This window comes from Patella vulgata, chromosome 1 (genome assembly GCF_932274485.2).
Source record: "Patella vulgata chromosome 1, xgPatVulg1.2, whole genome shotgun sequence".
Classification (NCBI taxonomy): Eukaryota; Metazoa; Mollusca; class Gastropoda; family Patellidae; genus Patella; species Patella vulgata.
The window spans coordinates 37,639,368-37,653,427 of NC_065879.2; the positions used below are offsets into that span (position 1 = coordinate 37,639,368).

Consider the following 14,060-nt stretch of genomic DNA (forward strand, 5'->3'; position numbering starts at 1 on the left):
TTAGTTTGGAAATTTATGTCATTTGAGATTGGCTGTCCTTTTGAATAAAGAACGAAAGATAGAAGAACTATTTTAAGGTCGGGAGCACTATCCTTTTAATAAAGAGAATTGTATCTTTGACAGGGGAATTTGGAAATTCGTAATATGACATCTATCCGTTATATACCGATTATCAAAATGGCACCCCACCCTTTACGAACTTCCTGATCTGACGTAAAACAAAGATTCTTTGAATGCCAAAAGAATATCGAGAACTCAGTATAATATTATGGCTGGTCCAAAAAACGGAAACATACAATTCAACTAAAACACATTACAAGCAAAAATTAAATGTCACGTAATAAGTTTATCTAAATACACACATACGTGTCATACTATTAATATTTATATCATTACAGTGCTGCGGTATTTCCTTTGTCTATGTAATAAGTAATTAAATTTAAATTAAGCTGAAGTGACATATAGAAATGTAAACATTTCTTCATTTCTCTCTGTCAGTTTGATCAAGTGCACATTGGTCACAATCACAATTAGTATTGACTTAAGGGCATTAGGTACGATTAGATAGAGAGCTAACCGTTCGCGCTATAATAGTTAAAAACAGACAATGAAAATAGAACATGTTGAATAGTTTCACTCTAAACCGAAATATTAGGGATTCAATTTTAGGCTAGCCTCAATCATCATTACTAACGTTGGTACAATAATAACCTAAGTCTCGATTATTCACTTTCAGGTTAAACTATCCATCACAAAATGTATTCAAATCCACTAAATATATGGCACCGAGAGTTGATTATGGTCTGGATAAATCAATTAATGTCTCATTAACAATTTAGATATAATTTCAGGTTTAAAGAAAGTCATGCAATAGAAAGATTTAGATCTTGCATAATGTATGTTAACGGATCTGAACCTTTTTAACATAGGTCAAAATAAAGTGTTAAATTTGTACTTATGTGCTATGTTGATTATTGTAAGGACAGAATCTTCGAGATATATTTGAAATTTGGAAATATTAAATGAAAGTCAGTTTGCCTACTTTTGGCTTAAACTGTCGACAGTGTAACACAATATCAGTTATATTTTTCCATACATGTATATGGACCCACAATTGGCCACAATTTTAGAGAGAGGGAGAGAAATGGGGTTTAACGTCCACTTGACACAGACTATGTCATTTTGGGACTAACATTGTTCAGTTTTATTTCAATAAGTCGCTTGCCCGTAAGGGTCTTTTGCAGTGGGAGGCAGCCGGAGGCCCAGGAGAAAACCCACGAGGTTGGACAGGCGACCCTACTCCTTATCAAGCACGTGTTAACCATTCGCCCATTACCCACCCTCACAATTTCAAATGTAGATAACACTTCAAAAAATAAATTAAATAACACATTAAATGGATACTTTTCTTTTATTCAAGTAAAGGCAGCAGTTGTGTAAACCGGAAATTATATGGTATAAGACTGTTGTAATACATTAGCAGAGATTGCACAGAATCAGGTTTTAGAGTAATAAAAGTCTAACAACTTTAGATTGTATTGGTTATTATTCGTGACTTATCGATATAAATGTTGTTCAAATGGTACATTTAATTTAAACTTCCTCCATTGAATATAAACGATTGTGCATGTTATAACTGAAGTTTTCGTGCATATATCTATCTCATTCACATAAAAGGCGTCAAAAACACAAACCATTGTACAATTTTTGGCGCCAAAAGCTTTAAATGAATAAACAATGAGCTCTTAAACGTGTCTGGGTAATAATGGTGGGGGATTCCTTCAGACTATCTGATTTGATATTGAAAAGGAAAGGATAAATGAAAATACCTAATACAACACAGTATATATCTTATCAGGTTTATCTATGTAATTGTATATGTAATTCGACACTACTTTTAATTTTAATACATTTTATATTCCCAGTGCAGGATTTTGAAAGAACGTCCATGTCTTATCAGTTATTTTTTAAGTGTTTAATATTTCTGTAGTTTGGAAGATGATACAGACCAATTGTCTGAATAGAATAGAATGGCATTTGCCCTATCAGTTCACTTAATCATATTATTGTTAAAAAATGATATGAAACGCGTCTTTTCTCGTTGAATTAGCATAGATAATCGTGCTGTATCAATACGATTTAAACAAATTCTACAAAACGTTCAGGATGGGTTTTTTTATTCTCAACATTTTGGTGGTAAAATACACGCAGATAAACATAGAGTGAAATGCATCCAATAAATAATATAGATAGGTTGATAAATTGGGATATTGTTGGTTAATAGCCAAGTTTTATATACCAACATTTGATAACAATTATAACATCATACTTATATATCTGCCTTCTTATTTTCCGATTTTTTCTTCTTCTTTCCATGGCAATATAATTAATAATATTATTAAGTTAAATACGCATGTATAACTTTGTTATTCTTATAAACACTTTAGAGTCAACGATAGGCTAACTATAGCGTTATTATATATCAAACAAAGACCCATTTGTAAAGAACAAAAACTCCTGGGGTAATTATCAAAAGTCACACAATTTAATGGGCTTCAGTGCCTCACTGAGTACATACATGCATAGAATAACAACTATTTATACATGTAAATTTCCGTCCAGAAGACCATCGGTAATACTTATGTATGTACTGAAATGCTATACGCTTCCTCATATCATATTAAGCATGTATTACAGGACAATTTTTTATACAAATCAGATTATAATTTTCTTTGATGGTTCACAAGGTGTTACAAACTGAAACAAGACCTTAACTCTGGAAGTAATATACAAAGATAGGTTGACAGGCAACAAAATATACGCCCACAGCAGCTAAATCGTCCGAGTGGTCGTCAAGAGTTGTCGCGTATTTATTCTTTTGTAGGTAATTAGGGGCATTTACAAGACAATTTCATGCAGGTCAGATTATAATTTTGGTCGTTTCAGGGTTCACAAGGTTCTAGAAACTGAAACAAGTGTATTAACCCTGGAAGTAATTTATCGAAAATTTTGAAATTTGACATGCTTTTTTATTTCACTAATTTAAATAATGCATATAAATTTCATACAGATCGGATGGTAACATTTGACACAATGGTCACAAAGTAAAACGAGGGCCATAACTCTAGAGGTAATTGAAGGAAATTTCTGAAATTCAGTAGACCTCCGTTTCACAAATTTAAATGATGCAAATAAATTTCATACATATCGAATGATGTCCATGTGGGCGTATGAAAATTATTGAAATTCAATATACAAAAATTATTGAAATTCAGTATACAAAAATTATTGATTGTTTCACCACCGGTAATTTAAATAATCGGATGATAACTTTTGTCATTTCGGAAATTGCTTAAATTCAATAGGAATCCTCGTTTTACTTATTCAAATAATGCATATCAATTTCATATAGATCGGATGACATCTTTTATCGTAGTGAAACAATGGTCATAATTCTAGAGGTAGTTAACGGAAATTGCTGAGATTCAAAAGGTTTCTTAGTTTCACTAATTCAAATAATTCAAATAATTGAATCGTTATTATCTTGATCTCGATTTAGAGTGAAGTAATTAGGCTGACATTTTCAGCATTTTCTGTTTTCATTATCTAACTTTAACTATTATAACGAGAACTGTCAGCTCTTTATCTAATCCTACCTAATGTCCCTTTAATAATGAATATTAATTTTACAAAGATCAGATGATAATGTGGAGGACAAGGGACATGGTAATATTCGGTCATATTTACAAATCTGGCATATAAAGAATGCGTTGGGTTTTTTTTAAAATTTGGGTGTCTATATTTTCCCACCTATGCATGCTTCAGCAAATAGCGTGTCGCATCTCCAGATTACATCCGAAACCAATCGAATTGAAATCGCGGTTGTCCGTCATCGCAAATCTATTTTGATCCGTTAGTCACAGTTAAGTAGATCTTAAGTTTCTTTATCAAAAGAGATTCTGATAAAAGAAAGTACCAGAATGATCAAAGTGATTCTACTGACAAGATTATTTTAATCATCCTTGAGTCACAGAATATCATCAACCATTGTTTTTTATACGATAACGTTGATGTTACAAGAACACTCACAGTTTGTTAAATGTACTGCAATCAGTATATACTGGTGACTTTGACAATAAAACGAAGAATTTTATACAAATAATTTGCCATATATCTCTACATTCACTGGGTTTAAAAGAAACAAGTACTTCAAAGAAATTTGAATCATCTCATAAATCCCATTAGTTGTTTTATTGCTCTTGTAATTGAGTATAACCTAATAGCAATTGTTCAAACAATAAAAACACTAGTGAAATATTGGCTTTAACCAGACACTATAACAAGAATATATCTATAATTGCTGGAATTCACTGTGATGTTTCTAAAGCTTTAGTGCTGTGTAATTTTGATAATTGGCGGGAAAGCAGAAAATAAATAACGTTAAAGCACTAAGCATGACATTACATCGTTAGAAAATCCGTTATTCATTCCAGACTGAATGTTCTGTCTTTAATTTGACCGATTTTCTTGGGCAATAGTATTAAAAAGTTTGTCATGGTCTTTTAGGTCGAGTCAATCAGCTTAAAGTATCGGTCTCTAGGTTCTTTAATGGAGCCGGTATTCTTAAATGTCTATTAAATCCTACCAAACCAAAAATAATGCCAAACAGTACAATAGTTTTTATTCCGACGTAATCTTTCTTATATATTTGTTCCCCAAAAAACCAAAACAGAAAAGTAAAATCGAATTGGAGCGAGTTAATTTAACTGAAAAGAATGAATGAAAGGACATTGCTATTTATATTTAGTCACGTTCAAGATCAAAAAAAGGATGTCGTTGTATGACGTATTGTTCATGAAACTCCCGAGAATCAGCAGTGATTGCTTTTATTTTTATTCATTCGTTCTTATCATCAAAATTATATCAACAATGTTAAATTTAGGATAATATATCATGGAAGCTAAGTAAAATAATCGCCACGCGATTAAAACTTTCAGTGGAATGCCACTTTAAAAAATGTACCCGAACACTGAGTTTAAAGAATTAACTTAAATCATTCTTTCAATATCTTGACGTCTGCTAGTTAATGTTCCCAAGCGGCTTATATCAATAAAGAATTGTTCTTATACGAGGACTCGATATATCCATTGAAAGCTTTTACGAGAAATAGATGATATTCTATTTGGCTAAGATCAGTAGATGAAACCAAGGACTCATGGTCCGTCATAATGAAATCAAAATAGATAACGATCTTTTGCCCTTTCGTGGCGAGTCTGTAAGTGACGTCTGGAATGTCAGGACACACACCAAACGTAGCCTATTTTTGCCAGGATGGTTATTAGATAGTTCGATGATACAATTTAGATGAACATGATGATATATCAAAGAGTTTACTGAAGACCATGTTTGATGTGCAATCAAGCCTGGGGATAAATTGAAATTTGACGTTTGTTGCTGTTCTGTAGAGTTGCACTAAACAGTGCACACTAACCCCTTCAAGACGAACGAGGTGACATGATACCCGTCTTCAAATGCCTTAAATTTATATACAACAGAAATAATATAACTGTCCCGTGTTACAATATCCAGAAGGTGGACCACGTTTTTCATTTTATCTCAAAGATGTATTATATATATTTACATGAAGATTATAAGAACTGACCGTTCTTGCTATTATAGTTACAAAATAGATAATTCAAAATGAATATATTGAAAATTTCATTCAAATTACTTTATTCTGAGCGACGTTATCAATTTTTGAAGGTTTGGTATAGATTGTTTAATATCGTAGCAACGTTACTTGTTAATCGAGACTTAGTCTCGCTTATCCAGTTTTAATTTAAATAATTAATGGCAATCGTATTTCAACCCGTTTACATATGTGCCATCCGATAGTCTAAAGAGTTGATTTTAGGCTTGTCATGTGAATAAATGTCTAAATAATAATTTATATAACATTTGAAGCCAATGTATCTTTAAACTTTACTGTTCCCGAATATTCACTTTGTTATATTGGGCTTCGCTTATGTTCAAATTAATTTATTACTATTAAGGACGTACAAGACAGGATTATTGTTAATATAGTATAATGCTATTTCGATTTTATAATTGTACTTGTCTCTTTATGAATAGGACGATGACGTGTTATTTTAAAATGGTGATATCTCAATACATGTAAGTACTCTGAATTTCACAGCTCACAAGTGAGAAAAGATCTATAGATACAACAGATTGTAGCCTCTTTATTGTTTGTCTTGTTCTCTTTTATTAGAACGTCTTCATTAGCACAGTGGAAGCAGAACAGTTGGGCGACTACGCCACTTGACTCAATGACAGACCTATTGATCAAACGCGCGTTAACCATTCCACCACCCCCTTGGGTCCATTTCCATTTATTAGCAGCTCTTAGGAATACTGGAACCCACATCTTGAGTACACCAAATTACTTTATTTCTTTGTGTTTACCAATATGATTACCACAGCTAAATTCTGGGCCAGATAGTTATATGTTTATGAAACGTTTATTTACATTTAGATGTCAAGTTGATCTGAATTGAATGAAAGATAAGCTGTTTTATAAGTCGCCAGATTCTTAATTTATAAACTTGTTTTAATGCAAAACTAAATTTTGGCATTTCCTCAAAATTTAACAGCAATGTTAATTTCCACTTGTATTGTCGACAGCAACGCACGACGTTGTCTTCAAAATTATCCGAGTTTTAATAAAAATGTTAAACTTTAAAAACTTAAAAAAAGTTTAAACGATTTATCATGCATGTTGTGTCTCGTACCCATTAAAGGCGAAACATTGTACAATTCTATTTTTAATTGTATTTTTATTGTTAAAATTTATTATTGTACAATATGTGACACGTAAATAAAACAATTCTTCTTGTTCTTTTTTAAAATGGATTTTATTAGTAACGCAATACCACTAAACTAGTATTATAGTTTTAACTAGGTCGTATTAAAAGTAGTAAAAACGTACCACTGTATAAATAGAAGGTTTTAAAGCACATTATATATTATTGAAACCATGTTTTATTATACTGAACGATAATAACACGAGTTTTCCATTTAGGATCACCCAACCCGATGATTAGAACAACTTAGATCAACATTCTCTGATGAAAAACTTTAAATATTTTAAACTGTATAGATCTGTCAGAAATGAGATTGCTGTGTAGTGGGTAAAGAAATACAAAACATAAGAAATCTAATAATAAGTCTTCAGTGAGAACCGATTTTGTTCAAGTCAGTGCATAGACTATAGAACTTGACATTTGCTACCCAATGGTTGCCGATATGGATCTAGAGGGTAACCAGTATGTCTTCTGCCGGTTTGAGAGTCTCTTGTTCTTCTTGTGCCCATCTCGATTTGGCCATAGTCGTCTAGCTATTACTACTACTTCCAGACATTTACCCTCGCTTCAACACAGGATGAGATCAAAGACACAAATGTGACCTGTTGATAGAAAACCGAGACATCAGAAAGTGACAAATTACTGGTATGTTCGTTACAAGGAGTCGCCTTGCCTGTCTGACCTTATTTGATTTCTCCAGGTACTCTGATTTCCACCTACTTCTAAAGAGCCCTGTGCGAAAGCTAATTATTGCAATTAAATATAAATCATATGTTGGTCTTCAAAAGACGCTGTAGTGTCGGGTGGACGTTAAACCCCATTCTCTAACTACAGTGACTGTTTTAAACATGCACCATTTTGAAGAAGTAAAGGCCGTGTACTTTAACTTTTGTGCTAGTACGTTAAATACTACAGGATACTACCCTATAGGCTTAACATTTCTTCAATAAACGTTGATTATAACTGGTGGTGGTGTCTTCCGGTTCACCATATGGCTATAATCTGTAGGCTATATTGTACATCTAAACACTCTCCGTTAATTACATAACATAGTAAGATAGTTCAAACACATTAAAGGCATCGCTGATTCATTAATATCACGGTGAGTGAAGAATGAACCATGCGAGAAATATTTAACAATATTAACGAGGGGTGGTCTAATACTATCGCTAGTATCATGACACTAACTTACATAGTTTATTATAAATATGTAAGTAGATCACGAATGGCGTGTGATAGTCCAGAGCTAGCAGAGATATGTGCCATTATAAAGTTTGGCTGCATGAATTAACTTTTCTATTACCAACTTTTACGTCAACTGTGACCAATACACTGAACATCTGGTTTGAAGGTAACAGTCAAGATGACCATACTTATTAGGTGGAATTCCACCCATTTCATATACCATCTATTTCAGTAGAATATATCCCAACTGGCTCATAGTACAAGTTGTAACTTATCGAGATAATAAGACTTGTTAAGATTAAATCAATAAATCTTTGTTTTAATAACATCAGTTACTGATAGTCTAATTTACTAACATTATGTTATTATATAAATATAATGAACGATATCATATTATATTATACGCATGGTCTCTTTTTGTCAGATTAGATCGACACACTAACCCACACAATCAATGATTGGTAAGTTGGCAGTACTGGGTCACGTTAGTGGATTTACCCTCAGGTTTTATATCTATAGGCCAAACCCCTTTGTTCTATAGGTTGCAGATTTTCTAGCCTATGGATGAATCCTAAGGTAAAGGTCAAGACAAGAAGGGGATTTGGCGGCAATACGATGAGTCGTTCAATATCATAATGGAAAAGACCGACAATAAGTTCAATATGAGAAGAGTATGCAATATATAATAATAAACTTCAGAAATGAAGGAAGCCTGTATTGTTTCATGGTGATTTATATGTCTACTATATAACTTACGCTAAAAACTTCGTCAATTTGCCAGATTTGATAATATTTATATTAAAACTGACAATGGGTGGGAATTTTGCCAAGGCCAAGCCTTACACTGATTCCTCACACTAATTAACCCACACTAATTCTACCTTCCATGGATTATATCAGTCGATAGTTTATATGCATGCAATGAACACTACCCCCACGCCTATTCTCTGGAATTATTTCAAACACAGATTGTCAATGTTGTTTATGTCGACGATTCGGCTGTTCTCCCGAATTTGATGCTATGAGAGTTTTGAACCAGTGATCGCCTGGGGGTTGCAAATCATTATAGTGCACATTTGTACAAAAGGCGCCTGTTGACTGAGAAAACACGTGTTTCAATATCACAAGACATGAAATGTCACAAGTAAAATGTGTGTGCTGAATGTCTGAAATTGTACAAATTAAAATTTAGAGTCAGTATCAGTGTTTCACCTGATCTTAATCGCCGAGTCAGAAGTAATCAAGTCTATTTGAAATTAGATTACAAATTTGTTTCGTTCACAGAGAAATAAAACGTCACGTAACTGACTAATTTATTCAGATTTGAATATTTACATTTAAAGATATGGTTAATAAAAAATGAGTTCTTTGATATGACAAAACATTGTACCCCGTGACCTTTGTTAGTAAGCCTGAATAATTTTTTATTTGATTGGTTGCTTGATCAGCAGTCGACCAACCACATCTTGGACATTACTGAAGGCACCCAATGAAGAAATGTCAGTTATAGACCAAGATGATTTCGAACGAGAATTAAGGAATGAATGAAGGAAGGAAATAAGGTTTAACATCCTACTTTTCTACTTCTACTGCCAAAGGTTATTTTACGTGAACGTCAAGGTGTACATAGGATCCTCCGTTTTTCGAACTAGATGCTGTTCCTTGCCAGAAACTCCGTCCTGCACTACTGACAAGAGGAAAGCTCGCGGTAAAATCACGAGAAACTTTCCCGGCCAACACCAGAATGATACCCGGGACCTCCAGGATAGCTAGCCAGTGCCTTATTCACTTTGCCCCCGCGGCCCCCGGTCGTCCTACTGCAAGTCAGCACACAACCTACTCCAGATCGGAGCGGCGAGGGTGGCAACATGGATCAATCAGTACCAGTCTTTCTTGCCAGCTTCCCAGCGGTCCTGATAAGTTACTTTAGCTATCGAATCGGGCGAGACAAGTTCCCATTATACACCGAATATCATAAGGCACAGCTGCACCTTTAACCACGCGGATGGGAGGCTGCGAGTTTCCTTTTTCGTCCTCCTTTACCCACTTGCCTATCAACACCAGGAAAGTTTGTTTGCATTATCACCCTAACCTCCACTAACGAACGAACCAACCAAGATGGAGTGGAATAAACAACATAATTTTAATTAGACTACATGTCCACGACCTCTGGTATAATATTTCTAGAGAAATAAGAAATATTTGATACATGAAGCAAGTTGTCAAGTTTATCATATGTCTTCTAACTAGATTAAATCTTAGAAATCTGTACGCCTGATAGAATAAGATGATGTAAAGTTGGTACAGGAAATTAGAACATCTTGAACATAAATAACATTAGTCAAGCGTATATCATTCGACATTTCTAACTGTACTCTCACCAAATCTATCTTGAAACAATAGGATGGAACAGCGAAGGAAGCACAATATACTCCTTAACATTGAATTGAGAATTTAGATGCATTATGTCGATCTTTATTTTGGCTTCAAATGTTATATAAACTATTATTTAGAGATTTATTCACATGACAAGCCCATATTCAACTTTCAAACTCATCCGATAGCATAGATTAAAATGGATTAGAGCCCCCCCCCCCCAAAAAAAAATAAAATAAAAAATAACAATAAAATGAATAATGGAGATTTCGTCTCGTTGGTCCAGTAAATTGAGTAATATGACTATGTTTTATTATCATCGCAAATGTACGAAATAAACATTGCCCCGACACTAGAAATTTTTAGACAATTGGCAGTGCAGGTTAAGTTGTTCTGAAACGAAACGGTCTTTTGACATTGTGTAATTTCCACGATTTGCCTGGTAGCCTACATGTTTAATTTATTTCCAAACATGATTCCATTGGCAAAATCCAACTTTTGATTTTGAATTTTGTGGGGTTTGTGTTTCATTAGTCAAACATTAGAGAGAGAGAGAGAGAGAGAGAGAGAGATGGGGTTTACATGGTTCAATTTTATTTCAATAATTCGCTTGCGAGTAGGGGTCTTTAGCAGTGGGAGGAAACCGGAGGACCCGGATAAAACCCACGTGGTTGGACAGGCGACGTTACGCCTTGTCACGAACAACCGGGGAACCCAAACCCCGCCAGTTGACTCAATGACAGGCCGTATGATATTGCGCGCGCGTGCTAACCATTCGCCCCCCCCCCCCCCCTACCCCAAACATTATAGCGCCGAACAAACCAGTTTAGTTCACAGCGGCCCATAAAAAGCCTATTAATGTTGGAATTTAATGATTAAAAATTCAATATCTTATAGCTATAATTGAATCAATGTCGTATTGGAGTTTAGTGGATACAGATTGGCTTTATTAACAGTCCCTGTAAGTCTCCAGACAGAATAGATCATCAATGAAAAAAACCAATAGTGTACAGTTTCAACTGATGACCTAAGATAAAAAGCAAACGTTGAAGTCTCTGTACGTCATTTAGGGGATTTTAATTCCTTGCAAAATACAATTTTATATTGTAAACGTTGAATCTCTAAAAGGAATATCAGTCCAAAAATGGTTCAATTCCGCTAATTATTATGAGGAATTAAAACTTTGTAAAAATTTCAAGCCGAGAGATTATCTAACGTGGATATTTTGATTTTGAGTAATTAATTTGAGTACATATTTCCGTACTATTCTCCGAAAAACGCAAATGACTATTAGTACTTTTAACAAAAGATTTTATTATTTCCTCACCAAGTATTTTATGGATTTATTATCTGAGAACAGTTTTTAGGGTACTAAATGGTAAGTGTTCTGAAATGGGAGTGGGGTGGGCCTTTGCACCCACTTTAATCTGTAAGAGTAACTGACTCCATCAATCAAAATACTGTAGTTTGGGTGCGCATTGGGGTGGTATGGTATGTATTATCGATATTGTGATGTTTTACGGCCACAGTCAATATAAACAACATGGGATTTCGAGTTTTTGTCCATGCCGAACAACTAGGAAGGGATCTATATTATACTAGCAAACATTATTCCAGATAAATCCAAACAATTTGCATTGGCCGGTGCAATCTAATGAAACAAGTGGGTGAAAGGTGGAGAGGAGCATTTGGTCTTTAAGATAAAACATTCAAATCATCATCTTTTATCACACTGGTACGTTACAAACACCATATGGCAATATTATACTCTTTATCGTCATATTACTGTTCAAGAAAATCGAAGATGTCGGCTTCAAGCATTCAGACTGCGAAACTACCAGACACCACACTCTAATCATAATGAATAAATCGAAAGTATTAGGTTTCAACAAGCTATTACGTATCTTTAATTTTATTCCACATATCCGATGTGTTTACGGGACCTCAGTTTTTCGTCCCATACTTACGACTACAGACGCGGTCCTTCCCAGGCCCTCCGTCCTGTATCATTGACAACGGAGAACCCCGCAGTAAATACCCGGGAAACTTTCTCGGCCAACACCGTGATTGAACACGGGACCCCCAGTTTAGCGAGCCAGGGCCTCACACACTGAGCCACCGGGACTCTCCCACAATCTTACACTCATCTTTGGCAACGCGCTTCCAAAAACGCGCCAGCTATCTCTATTTCGCAAATATATCAGCGCATTATAAATGAACATGTAAAAATGACAAAAGTCAAATTGATAAAAGGCTTCAATTGTTTCAAGAGTGTTACATATATATAAATGGCAGGTAAAACCCGTATTATTTTATCTTTGTTATAAGAATAAAGAACCTACCTTGATTCCTGGAAATGGTATGTGTTAACGGAATAAGCCATGTTCCCAAAACACTAACTAACAGGTATAACTTGAATGCAGAAAATTCCTGCATTTTCTACAAACAAAACAATATCCTAACTTCTTAGATCTGCTATGTCCGACACAATATTCATTTTTTTTCTTACCAATTCCACCCAACTGGCACCACGAGGTAGGGGCGTGGTTTCAAATGTTATCAATCTGTCTTTCACTTTATTGTGAGCCAATCAAAGACGCCATGGTGTCTATTTACGTCTGTCAGTTATCTGTAGGGGAATGTATCGACCTTAGTGATTAGCCGGTTCTTCGGTATTGAGATCTCTCTGGCTGCTCCTTTCGACTGTTTAATACAACCCAGGGTTGTGCATGTCGCTTGTTGAACAGACTTCCATGATCAGGTGCGGTAAAAGCAGACCCCTGTTTTAAACAGCTTCACAGCAGGAATGGCTTTTTGTATGCCGTACACACTGTTGTACAGTATACATTAAGATTCGCTGTAAAAACCATGTGCAAATATATGGTAACCGTCTCGACCTTTTGAAAATAAACATGCGGGTTACAAAGACGCGGCTTAAACCATTTTAAATGTGATATCAACAGAAAATTATCGAGTTAAATGTGATACGCACGACGTTAAACAAGAGAACACACGCTGACTTGCAATGGAACATCAATGAAATATTTTGACGCTATTAAATTTCTTGTTTGCCCCAAGAGCAAGAAGGATGAGTGTTGAAATATGTAAGGTTAATACCAGTTGTTATAATGCAAGGCAAATGAAGATGTCATGCAAAGATATGAGGGGAGAGCAAACTTTCAATTTCAGTTTCAAATAAAAAGAAAAGCGATGCAGACATCACGGGGTGTCTCGAAAATATTTTAGGGAATATATCAAATTGATTTTAGGTGTGAAACGTTTGTCTTGGCCGACCATCTTTGTCGTAGAGAAAAAAATATAACTAGATTTAAAGTTGTAAGGGGGATCACGTGGCTAAGTGGGTAAGACGCTGGCTCGCTAGCCTGGAGGTCGGGTGTTCGATCCCTGCATTGGCCGAGAAAGTTCATCCCGATTTTCCGGCGTGGTTTCCCCTTGTCAGTGATGCAGGACGGGAGGGGGGGGGGGCTGACAAGGACGTCAGCTGTCTAGTCGTTCAGATGGGACGAAAATCCGAGGTCCCGTGTAGACATTGGCGTGCACGTAAAAGATGCCTTGGCAGTTGGAATTCGATATAAGAGTAGGCTGTAGCGTCGCTGCCCGGGCAAAATTTCCCTC

The 14,060-nt window shown here is 35.1% G+C and overlaps 1 protein-coding gene across 1 annotated transcript in view; it reads right to left on the reverse strand.

The window, feature by feature from the left end:
* The window catches only part of LOC126816216 (uncharacterized), an 86,261-nt gene extending 73,023 nt beyond the window's left edge, over positions 1-13,238 (reverse strand). Inside the window, exon 1 of the mRNA XM_050542515.1 lies at positions 12,767-13,238. Within this exon, the coding sequence (XP_050398472.1) occupies positions 12,767-12,860 (94 nt within the window). The 5' untranslated portion in view covers positions 12,861-13,238. The remainder of the gene's footprint in view (positions 1-12,766) is intronic.
* Between the last annotated feature and the right edge of the window lie 822 nt (positions 13,239-14,060).